The sequence below is a fragment of the Giraffa tippelskirchi genome, chromosome 13, assembly GCF_054371585.1.
Source record: "Giraffa tippelskirchi isolate mGirTip1 chromosome 13, T2T-mGirTip1v1.2.pri, whole genome shotgun sequence".
Taxonomy (NCBI): Eukaryota; Metazoa; Chordata; class Mammalia; order Artiodactyla; family Giraffidae; genus Giraffa; species Giraffa tippelskirchi.
In genome coordinates, this window is record NC_137287.1 from 94,096,568 (window position 1) to 94,117,680 (window position 21,113).

The window sequence follows — 21,113 nt, forward strand, 5'->3', positions numbered from 1 at the left end:
GACAGAGTTTGCTCAAATCCATGTCCATTGAGTCCCTGATGCTATCTGACCATCTCATCCTCTGCCACCCCCTTTTTCTTTTGCCTTCAACCTTTCATAACATCAGGGTCTTTTCCAATCAGTTGGCTCTTCACATCAAGTGGTCAAAATATTGGAACTTTGGCTTCAGCAACAGTCCTTCTAATGACTATGCAGAATTGATTTCCTTCAGGATTGACTGGTTTGATCTCCTTGCCGTCCAAGGGACTCTCAAGAGACTTCTCCAGCACCACAATTTGAAAGCATCATTTTTTTGTCACTCAGCCTTAGTGCAACTCTCATATTCACACACGACTACTGGAAAAATCATAGCCTTGACTATATGGACCTTAGTCAGCAAAGTGATGTCTCTGTTTTTTCATACACTCACTAGGTTTGTCATAGCTTTCCTTCCAAGGAGCAAACGTCTTTAACTTTCATGGCTGCAGTCATCACCCACAGTGATTTTGGAGCCCAGGAAAATAAAACCTGTCACTGTTTCCACTTTTTCCCCTTCTATTTGTCATGAAGTGATGGGACCAGATGCCATGATCTTAGTTTTTTTACTGCTGAGTTTCAAGCCAGTTTTTTCACTCTCCTCTTTCACCCTCATCAAGAAGCTCTTCAGTTCCTCTTCACTTTCTGCCCTTTGAGTGATATCATCTGCATATCTGAAATTGTTGGTATTTCCCCTGGCAATCAACTTATTACTGATTATAATGACTTTGACCACTTAGTGGTGGTGTTCTCCATTGTAAAATTACTATTTTTTCCCCTTCCATATTCTATTATTTGGAAGTAAGTCACCAAGTTCAACCCACACTCACAAAGGACAGTGAAAGGAATTAAACTCTCCTTCTGCAAAGGGGGAAGGATGTCTGCGTATACTATTTGACATTATTCCATAAAGGAGATTTGTCCCATCTCGTCCAGTTGTTTGGTTATTCAATCATTTTGTCGTTATAAGTATAGACTCAAGTGTATTTATTTTATACTTTGTGCTGTAATTCAATATCACATTATTTATTTCATTTCCCAATTTGTTTCAGCTTTGGCCATTAGGAACCCTTCCAAGTTGGCTTAGTATCCCTTTGACTTGCACCGTCTATTGTCATTGTTGTAGTTTCTGAGCAATTCCTTCATTTCTGGTTCTGTAAAATGCTCTAGGCTGATTTTGTACTGTCCTTGCCCCAGAGCTAAATTCAGTCATTTCTCCAAGGAGTTTCTTTTGATTGGAGAACAGTATTAGAAACCAAGATCTCGGCATTGGGTGTACTTGTTTCTCTTGTAGTGTCACTGCTCCCAGGATTTCTTAGTAGAAAGAGGAAATATATATGTGTATACCTACCAATGTAGATACACATTTATTTCTAAAGGTATTCCTATATCTATTCATCTGTATGTATGTTAAACTAAACATGAGTTCATATTAGTTGCCAGTGTGTATATTTTTAAATTCATTCATTGTGTGGGAATCCTGATAAGACCTTTCCAACCAGAAGCTTCAGTTTTGAGAATCAGATTATCTCCTTGAAAAGTTCCTCTCACCATTTTCTCATTTCTCTCTCTCTGTGTTTCTCAGTTTCTGTCCTTTTGTCTCCCCTTCTCTCTCTGTGTGTATATGTCTCACTATCTTTGCCTCTGTCTCCCTCTGTCTAAATTTAGCTGGCATTTCAAGGATGTGCTGGTCAGATCCCTATTTGTTTATATATCTACTCCCTGCCTGCCCCTCTTGTGCTTTCAGGAGACTGACCCTCACAGCTTCTCAGGCTCCCTTGGTCTGTGGCAGGCACTGGCAGGAGACTGCAAGATGGAAAGAATTTCCTCAAGTTCCTTTTTTCAGTTTGTTTAAGTCTCTGATTTCCATGTTAGTAGCTTTCCATGTTAGGGGACCTATGACTGTCTGTTCATATACCCATAAACTAAAGCTTTGTGTTTGTGGATTAAATTTATCGATTGTGGCTTCATAGTAACATATGGGCAGGACCCAAGAAGTCTCATACGGGGACTCCCCCAAATTTGTATAAGTATTTTTCTCTGGATTGGCCAATTTCTCTAGAGAAGGCTCCTCCTGTGAGCTGCCTGGTAGGGAGTAGTGTGTGTGTCAGCGGAAAGGAGAGAGTGGGTAGTGGCAGAGTCTATGTGGCTCAGAGCACGGGATGCCAAGGTCTCTATTCAGAGTTCAGACTTCATTCAGACCCCCCATAGTCCTCCAGTAGCCTCACCCTCAGCCGTGCCTAATCTCCCTAAGCTAAAAGTTTTGGGATCCAACGTTTCCAGGTGACAAATTCCAATTTTCTGTACTGATACACAAGGACCAATATTTTCAGCTACATTCCCCGTTCCACCACGAGATGTGGTATTTCCACTGACTGAGCATTTCTGGAGTACTGAAGCACAAATTGGCTACCTCTTGTTGGCTTATCCCCATTTACTTCGCAAAACTGAGAAAACTGAAAGCAATGTTAAAGCAAAATTCTGAAACTAGATTGTGAGCATTTATCAAAATTTTCTTTAATTTCTTAAAGAAAAACCCAGCAGGTAGGGAAAAAAAAGGCTAGTTTGCCAGTGCTTGAAAACGGAAGTATGTGTGTGTACAAATAAATATAGAGTTAGAGTTAATGAAAGGAATTCTAAAGACGATTTGCTAGATAAGATTAAAAACTGGTTAACTTTCTACATGGCTTTAAAATCCTTATGTTTAACTCCACACCCAGGCTATAAAATCATAGAGCTTGTTGGTTTCTAAAGTTGAACTATAGGGACTTCCCTGGTGGCCCGCGCTCCCAATGCAGGGGGCCCGGGTTTGTTTCCCGCTCAGGGAACTGAATCCCACGTGCTCTAAGAGTTCACATGCCACAACCGAAGATCCCAAGTGCCACAACTAAGACATGGCACAGCCAAATAAATAAATAAAAATAAGTATTTTAAAATAAATAAAGGTAAACTATAACTGTAGTGGACCATAAAACTGTCTGTCCCTTCAGTAGCTTGAGTCAATTAGATATCTTCTGCCAATGGATTAACATTCCTCTAGTTTCAGGACTCTAGTTTCAGCTTTCATTCAAACTGGGTTTGAAAAAGTGTTTCCTTGAGGTATCAGAAATCGGTCAATCATAATCTTTCTTTTTTTCCAAGTGTGGAGTCATTTTCTCTTTCTCTCCTATGCCTGGTAAAAAACATGTAAAATACTATGACAACATTAACCCATTCTTGCCCTCAATGACTACTCTTTTTTCCTTGTGGGTTTTTCTCTTTTTTTCTAATTTGCTATTATTTTAGTGTGATTGGGGGAGGAAGTAGGCATTTAACAGGTGAGCTCAATTTCTCTTTTTTTAAACCAAACATTTCTTCCTGCTCTCTCTCTTCCAAGCATTTCTTAAAATTCTGGCCTGTTGGTTTTTCAGTTTCCTGATGCTTCTATAAAATTATTAGTTTCTCTTTTTCATGTTTTTTTTCTAGCTCTCATTGGGACTTTTCAGCAAGGATGACAGTGTATTGTCAAACATTTTATATGCCATCCTGATCTAGGCTTTTTCCTGATTATATCAATGGTTCCAAATATCATCCCCACTTTTTGGGGATAGAAACAAATGGTTCCCATGATTCAAAAAAGCATTACTGTAAGGAAATAGTAATGATCTTGTCTCTCAGCCTCTCCACTTCTTACTCATTCCTCTCCACCCATGGAAGACAGAGTTGCCTTTGCTGGTGTGCTGGCCTTCCTTGCCTCAGAGGAGCAGCCTTCTCACATTTTAGGAGTATTGCCTTGTGTGGGGAGGGGGGAATCACTGCTAACAAAAACCTCTCCAATGATCATCTGGAAGGGCTTCTCAGCTTTTAAAATTTTCGTGGGCATAAGTAGCACTAGGAGGAGCCAGTTATAAATGTGGAACCCCAGATTCCTCTTCTAGACAATGGAGAACTACTTAGGAACCTATATTTTGTAGACAGCCTCATGTCAAATGTCAGCCTCAAATGAATAATGCAGAATGGGTTATAATACATTGACTAAAAAAGAATCCATCCATCTATATTGATATGAACACAACACATTTTAAGGGAGATAAGGACAGTTCTTCATAAAAGAATAGCAACTAGTCAATGTAGTAGGAATGATAGAAATGGGAAAATCATTTTATAGGCATTATAGTAATAATTGAGTCAGACAAGAATCATCAATGAAAGATAAAACCATTTCAATGAAAGAGTTTGGAAAAAGATATTCAAAATGTCTGAAAGTGTTTCCCTAAGGATCTTTTAGTAATTTCAGAGAGGAAAAGGTCCCATTACCAAAGAGAGATCTGGTAGTCCCATCTTGACCACAGGATTACATCATTAATATGACAAGCTGACAAATGTGATACACTGAGATGGATACAATACCACTTAATATTTCTATAAAAAATCTGAATCCAGGTATATTTTTAATAAAATCAGATGAAATCAAGGCCCTGTGTATTATGATATCACAGTGCTTTTAAACACAATGTCTAATTTAATGAATATGATCATTAAATAAGTAATACATTAAATTCATGATCATTAAATAAGTAATTTGAAATTTTTGGTTCCCTTCTACCATAGTTTCCTTTATGTTCTGGAAACACCAGGGAAGACTCTTGTGTAATCCTCTCAGAATCTTCCATTCTTCTGCTGTAAGTGTTACCAGCCAGGCCTCTGCTGTATGAAAGGAATGAGCATAGTCTCTGCTTCATTTCTTACATCTTTGTGAAATGTATCCAATGCCAAGATCACTCTGTGTTGAAACTGCTGAAATGTACCTTGAGGCCGCTTTCTTACATGATGATCATAAAATGACTATTTTAGACTTGCAGCTTCTCACCAAGACTTTATATGACGACCACTCAGTTTTCATTCTCTGTCCCTGTCTCTCTAGGACTGAGGAAAGACTCCATGGGCACTGGCCAGAGGAAAGTGGATTGTGTTTCAGACTTGCTCTGAGGCACAGGTTTCTCCTTCCATCTACCCCTCCCCAGTCATTCAGCTCACCCTGGAACTCTCTCACTAGCTCACCTGACATGTTAGAGTATCATAACACAAAGAATTGTTCCACAGAAGGACAAAGACCTGTGGATGGAAAGGCTGCCGAAGCAGAACAGTAGGTGAGAGACTCAGTGGGCAGCAGCCTTTTACCCTCGTTTCTCCCTGTTCCTCCAGCAGGACCTTTCTGTTTTCCCTGGGACCGTGATAAACAGACCTTTCTGAAAATTCCCTATTACCTTCAGTTATCAAAACTATAACCTCCCTCTTTTATTTACATTAATGATAGCACAATAGGCAAGTGGTTCTCTATCTCATTTTTTTTCATTTAATGATGTACTGTGAAGGTCATTGCATATCACTTGTCATCTTCACTATCATTATTCTGAATTTTTTTTCAGGAAAGTTGCCTATCTCCACTTCATTTAGTTGTTTTTCTGAGGTTTTATCTTGTCCCTTTATCTGGGACTCGACTTTCTGCTTTTTCATCCTGATTAACTTTCTGTAATGTGGTTTTTGTTTTAGCTGCTGTGAGACTGATTCTTCTTGCTGTTTCTGTCTGCCCTCTGATGGAGGAGGCTGAGGCTTGAGTAAGCTTCCTGATGGGAGGGACTGAATGGGAAAAACTAAGTCTTGCTCTGGTGGGCAGGGCCTTTCTCAGTAGTTTAAATTCAATTATCTGCTGATGGATGGGGTTGTGGTCCCTCCCAGGTTGTCGTTTGGCCTGAGGCGACCTGGCTCTGGGGTCTGCAGGCTCTATGGCCAGGTTAATAGCAACCTCCAAGAGGGCTTACACCAAGAGGGACCTTACTGGACTGCTGCTGCCAGTGCCCCTGTCCCTGGGGTGAGCCCCTGCCAACCCATACCTCCTCAGGAGACCCTCCAACACTAGCAGGTAGTTTTAGTTCAATCTTCTGTGGGGTCAACTGCTCCTTTCCTCTGGGTCTTGATGTGTGCAACATTTTGTCTGTGCCCTCCAAGACTAGTGTCTGTGTTTCCCCCAGTTCTGTGGAAGTCCTATAATCAAATCCCACTGACCTTCAAGGTCAGATTCCCTGGGGATTCCCTGTCCTTTTGTCGGATCTCCAGGCTGGGAAGCCTGATGTAGGGTTCAGAACCTTCACAACAGTGGGAGAACTTCTTTGGTATTATTGTTCTCCAGTTTTGTGGGTCACCCACCTGGCTTGTATGGGATTTGATTTTATTGTGATTGTGCCCCTCCTACTGTCTTGCTGCGGCTTCTCTTTTGTCTTTGGCCATGGGGTCTTTTTTTGGTGGGTTCCTGTGTCCTCTTGTCAATGGTTGTTCAATAGCTAGTTGTAATTTTGGTGCTCTAGCGAGAGGAGATGAGTGCATGACTTACTATTCTGCCATTTTGAGTATACTTTAGATTTTTTAAATTTAAATAATTAGCTATTATAAAGAACAATATTAAATAATGGTGGTGATAATGAGTGACATTTTAATGGGAATATTTCTAGTATTACACTGCTGGTTTTGTTTTTAGATAAAAAATTATTAATCATTTGGGAATTCCTTGGCAGTCCAGTGGTTAGGACTCAGCATTTTCACTGCCCGGGGCCTGAGTTTAATCCTTGGTCAGGGATCTAAGGTCCCACAATTCACAGCACAGCCCCCACCCAGAGAAACTTTTATTAGTCCTATTAAGATGAATCAATTAATATCTGCTTAATTAAGAATTTTTGGACTTCCTTGGTGATCCAGTGGTTGAGAGTCCACCTGCCAATGCAGAAGACATGGGTTTGATCCCTGGCTTGGGCAAATTCCAAATGCCATGGGGCAACTAAGCCTGTGTGCCACAACTACTGAGCCTGTGCTCTGGAGCCCATGCTGCAACTTCTGAAGCCCACATCTCTAGTGCCCATTCTCCACACTAAGAGAAACCACTGTAATGAGAAGCCTGAGCACTGCAAAACTAGAGAGGAGCTCCCCCTTGCTGCAACTTGAAAAAGCCCACATGTAGCAATGAAGACCCACTGTCGCCAAAAAAATATGAGAGAGAGAATTTTGTCAGGAACTGATGTTACATTTTATCAAATGCCTTTTTAACATCTATGAATATGATCAGATATTTTTTCTTCTTTGTGCTACCAGCGCAATGAATTATATTAATACATTTCCTAAATTTACCCATCTTGATATTTCATAAGCTTGTCCGTAGTGTGTAATTCTTTGATTTGTGGCTGGCTATTTCTTTTTAAAGATTTATTAATTTATTTTTTTGGCCATGGTGGGTCTTTGTTGCTGCATGTGGACTTTCTGTAGTTGCAGTAAGGGGGCTACTCTTCATTAGGGCATGTGGGCTTCTCATCACGGTGGCTTCTTTTGTTGTGGAGCACAGGCTCTAGGCACCCAGGCTTCAGTAGTTGCAGCACGTGGGCTCAGTAGTTGTGGCTCGCTGACTCAGAGCACATGGGCTTAGTTGCTCCTCAACTAAGGGATCTTCCTGGACCCGAGATTGAACTGGTGTTCCCTGCATTGCAAGGTAGATTCTTAACCACTGGACCACCAGGGAAGCCCTGTGGCTGGCTATTTTAACCAATATTTTTTATTGTGATAAAACAGACATAAAATTTACTAATTTTTATGGTAAATCGGTACATATGAATGTACTTAATTACAGCTCAGTGGAATTAAATATATTCATATTGTTGTACAACCACCACCATCATCCATTTCCAGGACACTTTCACTACTCCAAATGATGTTTTGTACTCAACAATGAAAAAGTCTCAATTTCCTCCCCCCCAGCCCCTGGCAAACAACATTCTACTTTCTGTTTATAAATTTGACTACTCAAGGTACCTCATATAAGTGGAATCATACAGTATTTATTCTTTTGCGACTGACTTATTTCACTTAGTATAATGTTCTCAAAATTCATCCATAGTGTAGCATGTGCCAGAATTTCCTTCCTCTTTAAGGCTGAATAATATTCCACTGTATATATAAGGACACTTTCCTGCAGTCCAAAGTATTTATGACATAGGTTGGGTTCTCTGGAATCAGATACTGAGATGGAGTTTAGGGTGCAAGTCATTTACTATGGAAAAGAATGGAATAGAAGCCAGACTGGGCAGAGGAAGAAATCAAACAATGATGCAGGCCCAGTGGAGCCTAGCCAATCTGGCAGGGAGTTTTTAAGTGAGTATTGCCCATTAAAGCATTCCACATTAGACCAAAATAGCCAGACCCTTACACCTCCACCTGACTGAATCACTGAACATAAGCTGTCTTGGGAAAGGCATGACCTTGGAAGGGGTATTTTTCCCCAGTTAAGACAGACCCCAAAGCAGCCAACAACTGGAGGCTGGCTGCTAACATGCTATCTGAAACTGGGCAACCAGTCCTTGAAGGAGGATCTGAGCTATACATTTCCTTGTCCACCACAATTCATCCATCCTGGTGGGGTGCTAGCGAAGATTTTATTTGTTTCAGGGCATAAACAAAGATAAATTTTTCTCAACTTTGAACAATAGAATTTTGCTATATGTAGAATTTTGCTATATATCAAAAGGCTCCAAAGCGAGGCACTGTCAAGAGGGAAATAATTTTCTAAATTCTTTTAGTTCCATTTGATATATATCAATAGCTATCAGATTTGAGCATATCTTCCATAGTGTGCTCTCATAAACTTAGGCCTTGGCCTGATGGTATAATGGAGAAGAAAAAAATGGAGAGGCTACAGAGAGAGGATATAGAATGCTTGGGCCCTAGTCTTTCGGTTCTAGACTTCAGCCTGGAGAAAAAGACAGTTCAAGAATTCAGCTATGCTTCAAAGGCAAGAGGAATCACTCCATTCCATATTTGGGGTTCAGGGAAGAGGCCACCATGTAGAAGAGCAATGCTTTAACCTGCTAGAACCTGGTGAAGAGCAATGTGCACAGTGCTTGCAAAGGGATACAGATTTTGGGGGAATCCTGTCATGACTCCCATGATCCTTGGGTGGAACAAATTCTAGGTGGGAGCCAGTGGGTCTGTCAGGCAGCAGCAGGGGCTGATGGCTGGACTGAAAACCATGGACAGGAACAGAGGTGAGGACAAGGGCTCAGAGTTGTCCAAAGAGCAAGTAAAACCCAGTGAGAGGCTAAAGACACCAGACACAGCTCAAACTGAGAAAGAATGGATCTCATCAACTGTAGGTGTCAGCAGGTAGGAGATGGACACGTAAGTCCAACTCCCTCTGGTCATACAGATGTCTTCTTGGAAAATGAAATGGGTGCAAAAAGCTAAGAATCTGAACATTTCTTCTTTAAAAGATACTTTTAGTCCATACTCCTGCTGTTCAACAAACAATCCCAAATCGCAATGACTTTTAACAACAAGCTTTCATTCCTTACATATAGGTCTGAGGTTCAGTTGGGCTCTTTTGGCTTCAACTGGGATGAGCTGGCCTTGGCTCCAGGCCATGAGTAGGATTCAAGTTTGTTCCACAAGTCTCCTCATTTTGGGACCAGTGCCTACTGTAACATGTTCTCAAGACAGCGGTATGGACTGCAAAAGGCCAAGCCAAATCACACTCACATTTAAAGCCTCTATTCACATCACATCCATTAACATTCCACTAGCTAGGGTAGATGTTATAGTCAAGTCTGAAGTCAATGGGTCAGGAAGCATAATGTATGTTAGGGAGGGAGTGAAGAATTGGGAACAATACTTCAATCTACTGCAGGGACTAAGTATTACCTAAAAAGACCAACAAAATTATTACATTACACTAAGGTTTCTGGACAGGGCAGAAACAAGTTTTCCCTAGTAGATGGGGACTTGTCAAGTTCACTAGGAGAGCCTGAGATGGGGATTCTTGTGCACATAATAAAAGATGTATATCAGGGAGAGAGTGACAAATATGGTCTCAGCTGGAGTCTAGTCTCAGCCTGGTCCCACAGGGGAGTTCTTGAGTTAGATTTGTACCACAGAATTATTCACCATGAAGCAAGAGTTGGGGTTTTTTACCCCATGTCAGTACTCACGTCATCAGTTGTCTCTCTCTCCCCTTTGGGATAGGTATAACCTCCCATGTACTTCTTTGTGAGGTAGCAGCTGTAGGCCAAAGACAATTCTCTGAAGAAGGTAGCAGTTGTGATCTGGGGTCAATAATAAAAAACATAAAAAATATAAATATGCTGATAAGAACAAGGAAGGTTAATGTATAAAATACCTGGGTACCAATCACCCAAATGAACAAATATTGATATTCTGCCATATTTGATTCAAATTTACTTTTAAAGAAATAAAACATTGTAGATGAAGGTGTATTCACCAAGTTTACCTTCCCAAGTCTCAGAAACAACTATCATGTTTCATACTTTTGCTGCAGTATACATGATAGTACACTTACTTTAATTCACATTAATTGTGTTGTGGTAGTTAACTCTATGCGCAGTTTGCCTGGGTCACAGGGTATCCAGATAATTGGTTAAATAATCTTTCTGCTTGTCTGTGAGGATGTTTTGAGATTGAAATTATTATTTGAATCAGTCGATTGAGTAAAGCAAATTGACCTCCCGGAGGTGGGTGGGAATCATCCAATTTGTTGAGAGCCTGAATAGAAAAAAAGGTGGAGAAAGGGAGAATTCACTCTCTCTGCCTGACTGCTGCTGCTGCTAAGTTGCTTCAGTCGTGTCCGACTCTGTGCGACCCCACAGACGGCAGCCCACCAGGCTCTGCCATCCCTGGGATTCTCCAGGCAAGAACACTGGAGTGGGTTGCCATTTCCTTCTCCAGTGCATGAAAGTGAAAAGTGAAAGTGAAGCCGCTCAGTCATGTCTGACTCTTCGAGACCCCATGGACTGCAGCCTACCAGGCTCCTCCGTCCATGGGATTTTCCAAGCAAGAGTACTGGAGTGGGTTGCCATTGCCTTCTCCGCTCTGCCTGACTACTTGAGTTTAAATGTCAGTCTTCTGCTCTCTGCCTGGAATTTTTATACCATTAGCACTCCTGGCTCTCAGGCTGTTGGAGTCAGACTGGAACTATACTACTGGCTTTCTTGAGACTTCAGTTTGCAGACAGCGAACTGTGGGACTTCTCGGCCTCCATAATTACAGGAGCCAGTTCCTTATAATAATACATACAGGGGACTTCCAGGGACTTCCCTGGTGGCCCAGTGGCTAAGACTCAGCGCTCCCAAGGCAGGGGGCTCAGGTTTGATCTCCGGTCCCACATGCTGCAAGCAAGTGTTCACATGCTGCAACTAAACAATCCCACGTGCCACAACTAAAGAACCTGCATACAGCAACAAAGATCGAAGATCCCGCATACCACAACAAAGGCCCAGCACAGTCAAATAAATAAATATTAAATATATATATATGTGTATATAAAACTCATTTGGTTTCTCTGGAGAAAGAAGACTATTGTAGGCGTCATATTGCAAATATTCTTTTGTAGCTTATTGAACTCTGTGTTTTTGAGATTTATCCATATTCATTTAACTGTTGCATAACACTGAATGAATATTCTACATTTGATCCATATTTCACAATTGATCCCCTATTGATGAATAGCGAATCTCCTCTTCCAAATTTTGCCATTACAAACAACGTGCCATAAACATCTATGGACTTACTTTATATGTTCCTCTATGAAAAATTTGTTTGAAAGTGGAATTGCTGGGTTATAGAGACTTGTAAGCATCTTTACTAGATATTACCAAATTGTGGTACAAAGTGGTTATATGAATTTATACTCCCACCAGAAGCATACAAGAGGTCTCATTTTCCAAGTTTTTTTTTCAAATTAATAGGTGTGATAGTATCTCATTATTTAATTTTCTTTTCCCTCATTACTAATAATGTTGAGCATACTTATATACATTTATTGAATTTCCCCATCTTTGAAATGCCAATTCTAATTCTTTATGCATTTTTATCTTGGGTTGTTTGTCATTTTTATTGTTTTACAGAATTCTTCAATATAATCTGTCGGCAATATTCACTACCAATGTCCTCTCCCAATGTGTGGTTTACCTTTTAAAAAAAGTTTTATTGAGAAATAATTCACATACCATAAAATTCATCCATTTAAAGTATACGATCCACTGGGCTTTAGTTATAGTCGCAAAGTTGTGTGAGCATCACTACAATCTAATTTTAGAGTATGTTTTTCCCCCAAAGAAATCCTGTACTTACTAGCAGTCACTCTCCATTCCCTCCTCTTCCAAGCCCCTGGCAAATAGGCTACTTTCTGTCTCTATGGATTTGCTTATTTTAGATCTTTCATTAAAATGGAATCAAATAATATGTGGTCTTCTACAACTGGCTTCTTTCATACTTTCAAGTTTCATTCATGTTATAACATGGATGATTAACTTGGTTATACTATATATTGTTGCACATGTTTTGAATTTTGATTTGATCAGATGTATCAGTCTGTTTTTTAGATTTCTGATTTTTCTGTCTTACTTAAGAAATCCTCCCTTTTCTCTGAGTTATAAATATATTCTTTAATAATTTCAAGCTTTGCTTTTCATATTTAACCTATCTGCAATTTATTTTGTATATGTCACATAAATATTTAATTCTTTTACACATTGGTAGTCAATTGTCCAGTACTACTTATTGAGTAATCTAATTCCCTCGTTGTTTTGTAATGCCTCTTTTATTACACAGTAAGTTCTCATGCATGTTTAGGACTGTTTACTTCTCCCTGTGCCATTTTGATAGATTTATAGTAAATCTTAAGATGGAAAAGGCGTTAAATTTGGTAGGGCGTGTCCTCTCCTTTTTCTTCTTTTTTGCAACTGATTTTGTTGTCAGTGACCATAGGGATCTGCTTTTTAACTTCCATTAAAAATATCCTGTTAAAATTTGGTTTGAAATTTCATTTAATTCACAGAGTAATTTGGGAAGAATCAACATTTTAATATGTATTTGAATAAACATTGGCCATGCATGCATGCATGCTAAGTCGGTTCAGTTGTATCTGACTCTGTGCAACCCCATAGACAGCAGCCCACCAGGCTCCTCTGTCCCTGGGATTCTCCAGGCAAGAATACTGGAGTGGGTTGCCATTTCCCTCTCCAACATTGGCCATATTACCTCTCATTCCATCTGTTGTACTTTGTAGTCCTCCCTTTCCCCTGCTCTGAGGTAGACCTTGAAATAAGAATTTGAGTTGCAAGTACAGTGGTCCCCCTTATCTTCATTTTTGTTTTTCAGGGTTTAAGTTACCTGTAGTTGACCTCAGTCTGAAATTATTTAATGGAAAATTCTAGAATAAACAATTCATAAGTTTTAGATTGTGTACCATTCTGAGTACTGTGATGAAATATGCTGCCCCACTCTTCCTGCCCAGGATGTGAATCATTTCTTTGTCCGGCTTGTCCTGCCCAATAGTCTTAGTTATCAGATTGACTGTCAACAACATTGCAGGGCCGTGTTCCAGTAATCACTGCTTTACTTAATAATGGCCCTAAGAAGCAAGAGTAGTGATGCTGGCAAATCAGATATATCAAAGAGAAGTTATAGATTGCTTCCTTTAAGTAAAAAAGGGAATATTCTCAACTTAATATGGAAACAAAAAATGTCAGATGCTGGGGTTGCTAAGACCTACAATGAGAACAAAACTTCTGTCTGTGAAATTGTGAAGGAAAAAGAAATTTGTGCTAGTTTTTTTGGTCACACCTCCTACACCTACAGCCACAGAGCATGATAAGTGCTTGGTTAAGATGGAAAAGGCATTAAATTTGTACAAGAAGATATTTTGAGAGAGAGACCAGATTCACATAATTTTTACTATAATATATTGTTATAATAGTTCTATTTTATTATTAGTTATTGTTGTTAATCTGCTATGTACCTAATTTATAAATTAAACTTTATAATAGGCATGTATGTATAGGGAAAATATAGTATATGTAGAGTTTGGTATTATCCTCACCAAGAGGAGCGTGGCAGGCTACAGTCCAAAGGATCACAAAGGGCCAGACATGACTGAGCACACAGCACACTCAGTTACAGGTATCCAACTGGGGATCTTGGAACATATCCCCCATGGAAAAGCGGGGACAATTGTATCTTGTTTGTGAGGTAATCACAGGAAAAACCATCTGGAGACTAGGGAAGAGACTCAGGGATGGGAAAGCAGTCGATGAGCACCCATTTTCAAGCAAGTTATCACTATGGGCAATTAGAGCTTAATCCTGGGGAATCCTGAGAAATGTTGTGGGACACATGTCTCTGAGTCATCCCACCTGATGAGTAAGAAGCTGGGCAACAACTTACACAATGACTCGCTTCACTTACTGAGGGCTTCCAGTGGACATTAATTCCCTAGCACTTCCAGCCTGCTGACATGGACAGTGGCCAGCATGAAAGGAAATGGTAAGTGCCAACGAGCAACACCAGAGTCTGCTAATTCATCAGAAAGTCTTTTGAAAGTTTGAATATAGCATGTCTTTCCCCTGCTTACATTTTTTTTTTTCTGTAGAGGAATCCGAAATTGTTGGCATAACTTATAACTTACAGGTTTCTGTACACTAGATACCAGTTCCTTTCCCAAGAAGTTTGATCTCTAGCTATATTGAGCCACAGTGCAACTGTTCCCTCAGAAGCAGCTGAATCCTGCCAAACCCTCAGTTCTTTGCATTTGTTATTTTCTCTGCCTATAATTCTCTTTCCTTACTCTCTTCCTAGGAAACCCTTCGGAGGCAGAGTGGTTAGGAACATGGGTCTTGTAGAAGGAGTTAGAATCAAAATTCAGTTCTAATAGTGCTAGTATTTGCTTAGTGGGAAATGCATGATGACAGGATATAGAGAAAACGGTGTAAAATTGAGCAGCCTTGGGTTTTTTAACAGAAGGTGCAACATTAGAAAACAAATTAAAGAGGTTCAAGAAAGCCTGAGGAGATTTATTATCTAAGCTGTGATGTTTCCCTTTATTGTTTCTTCATGGAAATTGTAAAAAAAAATAATTAAATTGTCAAAGGAAAAATATCTACCCTGATACTTGAGCAACTTATTTGAGCAAGTTCCTTAACCTTTCTGAAGTTTGGTTTCCTTATCTGGACAATGGAGAGAACTATACAAAGGCCTGAAATATAGGAGGTGAGGATCATTGGGGGCCATCTTGGTGGTTGGCTACAACAAAGAATTACATGAAAGGTGCTTAGAATGTAGTATTATTTAAAAAATACCTTTTTATTTTTTACTCATCATCTAGACCGTCCTACACAAACATCACTTCTAGTGAGAAGCCTTCCAGATCACCACAGGGAGTTATGTAACAGCTTTGCCAAAAGAATCAAAACTGAATCTGTTCAGGCTTTTATTATTTTTCATGTTCAAGATAGTGATTAGCGGCTTTGAAGGAAGGGGAATCAATACTTCAGGTAAGGATTCATAGTTGGTCCAGGCCTTCCTACTCCTTCCTGTTCCTACAGCCCCAAGACCTTCTAAATAAATGAAAACATAAAAATAAATTAGACTCATGAAAATTAAAACATTCTGTTGCATAAAAGATATCCTTTAAGAAAATAAAAATGAAACCCTCAGAGCTGGGAGAAAAAGCTCCCAATGCATGTATCTGGGAAACAAATTATATTCAAAATACTTTTAAAAATTCCTTTCACTCAGTAATAAAATATATACAACTTAATTTTAAAAAGAGGACAAAATACTTAAAAGTCACTTCACAACAGAAGATATTCAGATGGTAAATAAGAACATGAAAAGGTGCCCAACAGCATTATCATTTGTTGTTGTTGTTCAGTCGCCAAGTCCTGTCTGACTCTTCGTAACCCCACGGACAGCAGCACACCAACCTTCCCTGTCCTTCACTATTTCCCGGAGTTTGCCCAAGTTCTTGTCCTTTGAATAGGTGATGCCATCCAACCATCTCATCCTCTGTAGTCCTCTTCTCCTTCTGCCTTCAATCTTACCCAGCATCAGGATCTTTTCCAATGAGTCAACTGTTCAGGTAGCCAAAGTATTGGAGCTTCAGCTTCAGCATCAGTCCTTCCAAAGAGTATTCAGGGTTGATTTTCTTTAGGATTGACTGGTTTGATCTCCTTGGTTTCCTAGGGACTCTCGAGAGTCTTCTCTAGCACCCCAGTTCAAAAGCATCAATTCTTTGGCCCTCTGCCTTCCTTATTGTCTGGCTTTCACATCCATACATGACTACCAGAATGACCATATCCTTGACTATACGGACCTGTGGCAGCAAAGTGATGTCTTTGCTTTTCACACTGTCGAGGTTTGCCATAGCTTTCCTGCCAAGAAGCAATCATCTTTTATTTCATGGCTGCAGTCACTGACTAGCTAAAGCCTTTGACTGTGTGGATCCTAACAAACTGTGGACAACTCTTAAAGAGACAGGAACACCAGGCCATCTTACCTGTCTCCTGAGAAACCTGTATGCAGGTCAAGAAGCAACGGTCAGAACCTTGTATGGAACAACTGACTGGCTCAGGATTGAAAAAGGAGTACAACAGGCTGTTTATTGTCACTCTGTCTAATTAACTTACACGCAGAGCACATCATGCAAAATGCCAGGCTGAATGAATTACAAGCTGGAGTCAACATTGCTGGGAGAAATATCAACAACCTCAGATATGTGGATGATACCACTCTAATGAGAGAAAGTGAAGAGGAACTAAACAGCCTCTTGATGGGGGAGAAGGAGGAGAGTGAAAAAGTCCACTTAAAACTTAATATTAAAAAAACTAAGATCATGGCATCTGGTCCCATCTTCATGGCAAATAGAAGGGGAAAAGGGGGAAGCAGTGACAGTGTTCCTTTTCTTGAGCACTATCATTAGGGAAATACAAATTAAAACCATACTGGGATCCCACTGTATATCCAGGAGAATGAAAGTTAAGATTGACATCACCAAGTGTTGGTGAGGATATGGAACAACTGGAATTCTCCTGCACTGCAAGTAGGAATGTAAAATGAAAACAATTTGGAAAACTGGTTGATCATTTCTTATGAAGCTAAATATACACGTACCATATGACCTAGCACTTTTACTCCTAAGTGTTTATCCTAGAAAACTCATAATATATGGTCATGCAAAGACTTATACACAAATGTTTATAGGATTGCAAACATAGTAGCTTCAAACTGGAAACAACTCAAATGCCCATCTACCAGTAAATGGATACACCAATTATGTTTTGTCCAACCTATGGAAAACTACTCATCGGTAAAAAGGAACAAACTACTGATATGTATAACAAAATGAATAAATCCCCAAATCATTACACTGATTTCATTTACATAAATTTGAAGAGTAGACAAAACTAATCTATGGCCATTAAAATCAAATCAATAATTGTTTGGGGCCAAGATGGGGGATTTGACTGCAAAGCGGCCTCAGGGAACTTTTCTATGGTCATGGAAATGTTTGATATCCTAGTTGTGGGGGGCAATAATTCTAGAACTGCAAACATTTGTCAAAACTTATTGAACTATACAGTATTTTATTATCAGGAGATTATATTTCCATAAAAAATATTTTGGGGGGAAATTTTTTTTTTTTTTTAGTCAAAGCATCTTCCATTTATTTACAGTTTTGAAACACATTTTTCATGACTTAGCTTCCTAATACAAAGAGCAAAATGGCAATGAAAGATAAACTTCATGAGATACTAAAATTATATAATTTGATCAGGAGAAAAATCAGATACTGGTTAAGTGAATTGACATATGTTTTCCTTTTCACCTTTGAAAGATTTTACTCAAAACCTGAAATAAAGTGGTTTATTTCAGATCACACAATCATGTTTCTTCTCATCCATGCATCTCAGAACTTTTTCATCCTGGTTTTGAGGAGGAGCAACCAGTCTTGAGTTGATGGGACCAGCATGATCCAGAAGGACCCTGTGACAGCAGAGCCATGCTTTTAGGACCAAATTCCCACAGCAGAGAAGCAGGGAGTACCTAGAGGGTAACTCTGCTGCTGCTGCTAAGTCGCTTCAGTTGTGTCTGACTCTGTGCGACCCCATAGATGGCAGCCCACCAGGCTCCCCCATCCCTGGGATTCTCCAGGCAAGAACACTGGAGTGGGTTTCCATTTCCTTCTCCAATGCATGATAGTGAAAAGTGAAAGTGAAGTCGCTCAGTTGTGTCTGACTCTTCTCGACCCCATGGACTGCAGCCTCCCAGGCTCCTCTGTCCATGGGATTTTCCAGGCAAGAGTACTGGAGTGGGGTGCCATTGCCTTCTCCGGGGGGAAAAACTTTTAAGAAGACCCTCTTAAGTGGATAACGTATTTTATCTCAGATCATTTATGAGTAGGGTTGCCAGATTTAGCAAGTAAAAAACAGGGGGCCCAGTCAAATTTGAATCATATCTAATTGCTTGTGCATATGTACATTGATGGAAAAGAAAAATATTGGATAGAACATGTACTTTAAAAATATTTGTTATTCATAGGAAATAAATTAAAAGGTATCTAAATTATACACTTTTATAATTATATTTTTCTGGCTTTTTGTTCCCTTTAGTATTTCCTTGTTTTGTGGAATTTGCTTGCAAAATTCCTTGTGCACATAGTCTATGTTCATTTTCTTTGTATCATAGCGTCTACAATGGTCACATCTAACTTCTTTAAATTTGTCTATTGAATATTCATTAATGAAAAAATATAATCAGCAGTAGCATTATGAGCCACTATACTGAACATACACTAGATAAAGTTAACAATCCTGAAAATTGCTCTTCAAATACGGCTTGTTGAAGCAAATACCATCTTTCGTGGAATGAGATGGCTTTTCATTTTTTGGATTTATGCTGCATCTCTTGATCAATAACTTTTAAAAATGTTATCTACAGGAAAAGAACATTGTCATCAATGTTTCTTCCTTTCTTCTTCAACACTACACATGATGATTCCACTTGTTCCCATGCCAGAAGAGTAGTAATAGTCTTGTAAAAGAATCAAATTCATGAGATGAAATCCATTTCAAAAGGTAGTCATGACAAGTACTATAATAATTATCCACTTCAAATCAGAATTTCTTTTCCTGCCCCCTTTAAAAAACAGTTTTGATACTTAAAGGGATAAAATCTTTACTAACCATTCCTTTAGTGTATTCTACAATTCCTTTAAGCAATGGAGTGCTTCAACAATGCTAGTTTCTCTTTGCATAATCTATTGCTAAAAAGATAGTATACACTGTGATCAAGAGATAACTAAGTTTTCTTTATGAATTACAATTAAAGTCAATTAAGAATTTGAGGAGCATTTTCTCCAGAATTAAAGTATTCTTTATGAAAGTAAAAAAATTAAAAAAACCGGAGGCTTCTTCATTTATTAAAGCAAGCTAACAAGTTTTTCATGCAAAGATTTCATGCAAAGATGGGCTCGATAAAGGATAGAAATGGTATGGACCTAACAGAAGCAGAAGATATTAAGAAGAGGTGGCAAGAATACACAGAAGAACTGTACAGAAAAGATCTTCACGACCCAGATAATCACGATGGTGTGATCACTCACCTAGAGCCAGACATCCTGGAATGTGAACTGGACAAGGAACAACAGACTGGTTCCAAATAGGAAAAGGAGTATGTCAAGGCTGTATATTGTCACCCTGCTTATTTAACTTATATGCAGAGTACATCACGAGAAACGCTGGGCTGGAAGAAACACAAGCTGGAATCAAGATTTCTGGGAGAAGTATCAATAACCTCAGGTATGCAGATGACACCACCCTTATGGCAGAAGGTGAAGAAGAACTAAAGAGCCTCTTGATGAAAGTGAAAGAGGAGAGTGAAAAAGTTGGCTTAAAGCTCAACGTTCAGAAAACTAAGATCATGGCATCTGGTCCCATCACTTCATGGGAAATAGATGGGGAAACTGGAAAGAGTGTCAGACTTTATTTTTAGGGGTTCCAAAATCACTGCAGATGGTGATTGCAGCCATGAAATAAAAAGACGCTTACTCCTTGGAAGGAAGGTTATGACCAACCTAGATAGCATATTTAAAAGCAGAGACACTACTTTGTCAACAAAGGTCTGTCTAGTCAAGGCTATGGTTTTTCCAGTAGTCATGTATGGATGTGAGAGTTGGACGATGAAGAAAGCTGAGCACTGAAGAATTGATGCTTTTGAACTGTGGTGTTGCAGAAGACTCTTGAGAGTCCTTTGGACTGCAAGAAGATCCAACCAGTCCATCCTAAAGGAGATCAGTCCTGGGTGTTCATTGGAAGGACTGATGTTGAAGCTGAAACTCCAATACTTTGGCCACCTCATGCGAAGAGTTGACTCATTGGAAAAGACCCTAATGCTGGGAAGGATTGGGGGCAGGAGGAGAAGGGGACGACAGAGGATGAGATGGTTGGATGGCATCACCGACTCAATGGACATGGGTTTGGGTAAACTCCGGGAGTTGGTGATGGACAGGGAGGCCTGGCGTGCTGCGATTCATGGGGTTGCAAAGACTCGGACACGACTGAGCGACTGAACTGAACTGAACTGAACTGAACAAGTTTTTGAATGCAAGAGAAATGAAAAATACTGAATGCCAATAAAATCACAAAAATCCCTCAATTGTTCAGTTGGAACACTGTATATGCCTGATTTAAGAGGACAGTTTCATGACAATTACATCAAAATCAACAGGAAAGACATCAGATATTCTTTGAGCAGCACCACGCTGTATATGAGGCAGAGAGCCAAATGGCTTCCAAAGAAACATTTGTGTTTTACTTCAACTTTGAATAAACAATGTTTGCACCTTTATGCAAACATCTGCCATCATTTGTATCATCTCCACCAAAAGCAGTACAGTTTTCCTCTTTAACTCCTAATTCAAAAGGAGAGAGTTTTTTCCTCTGCAAAAATTTGCTCTTGTTTCTGAAGTCTCATCTGGAAGAGTCTTTACTAAAAATAGCCTTACAAGTGAACCTTTTCACAAGAAAGGTATTGCACAAGTGAATTTCTCTGTATTGTCATTGCTTGCATCCATAAAAAAGATGAGGGCTTTGATAATCACTGAAGTAGTAAATGGAGTTATTACATTTTAAATTATTGCAGTAGGTGTTGTCCTGGCATTTGACATTTTGCTTACAGTTTTGGAATTAGAAAATACTGGTAGCAATACATTCAAAGAGTCATTCCAGCTGAAA

At 39.5% G+C, this 21,113-nt stretch overlaps 1 protein-coding gene across 1 annotated transcript in view; it reads right to left on the reverse strand.

The window, feature by feature from the left end:
• LOC145530970 (uncharacterized) overlaps positions 1-21,113 on the reverse strand; it is a 43,746-nt gene that overhangs the window by 19,223 nt on the left and 3,410 nt on the right. Inside the window, exon 3 of the mRNA XM_081552292.1 lies at positions 10,017-10,130. Within this exon, the coding sequence (XP_081408418.1) occupies positions 10,017-10,130 (114 nt within the window). The remainder of the gene's footprint in view (positions 1-10,016; positions 10,131-21,113) is intronic.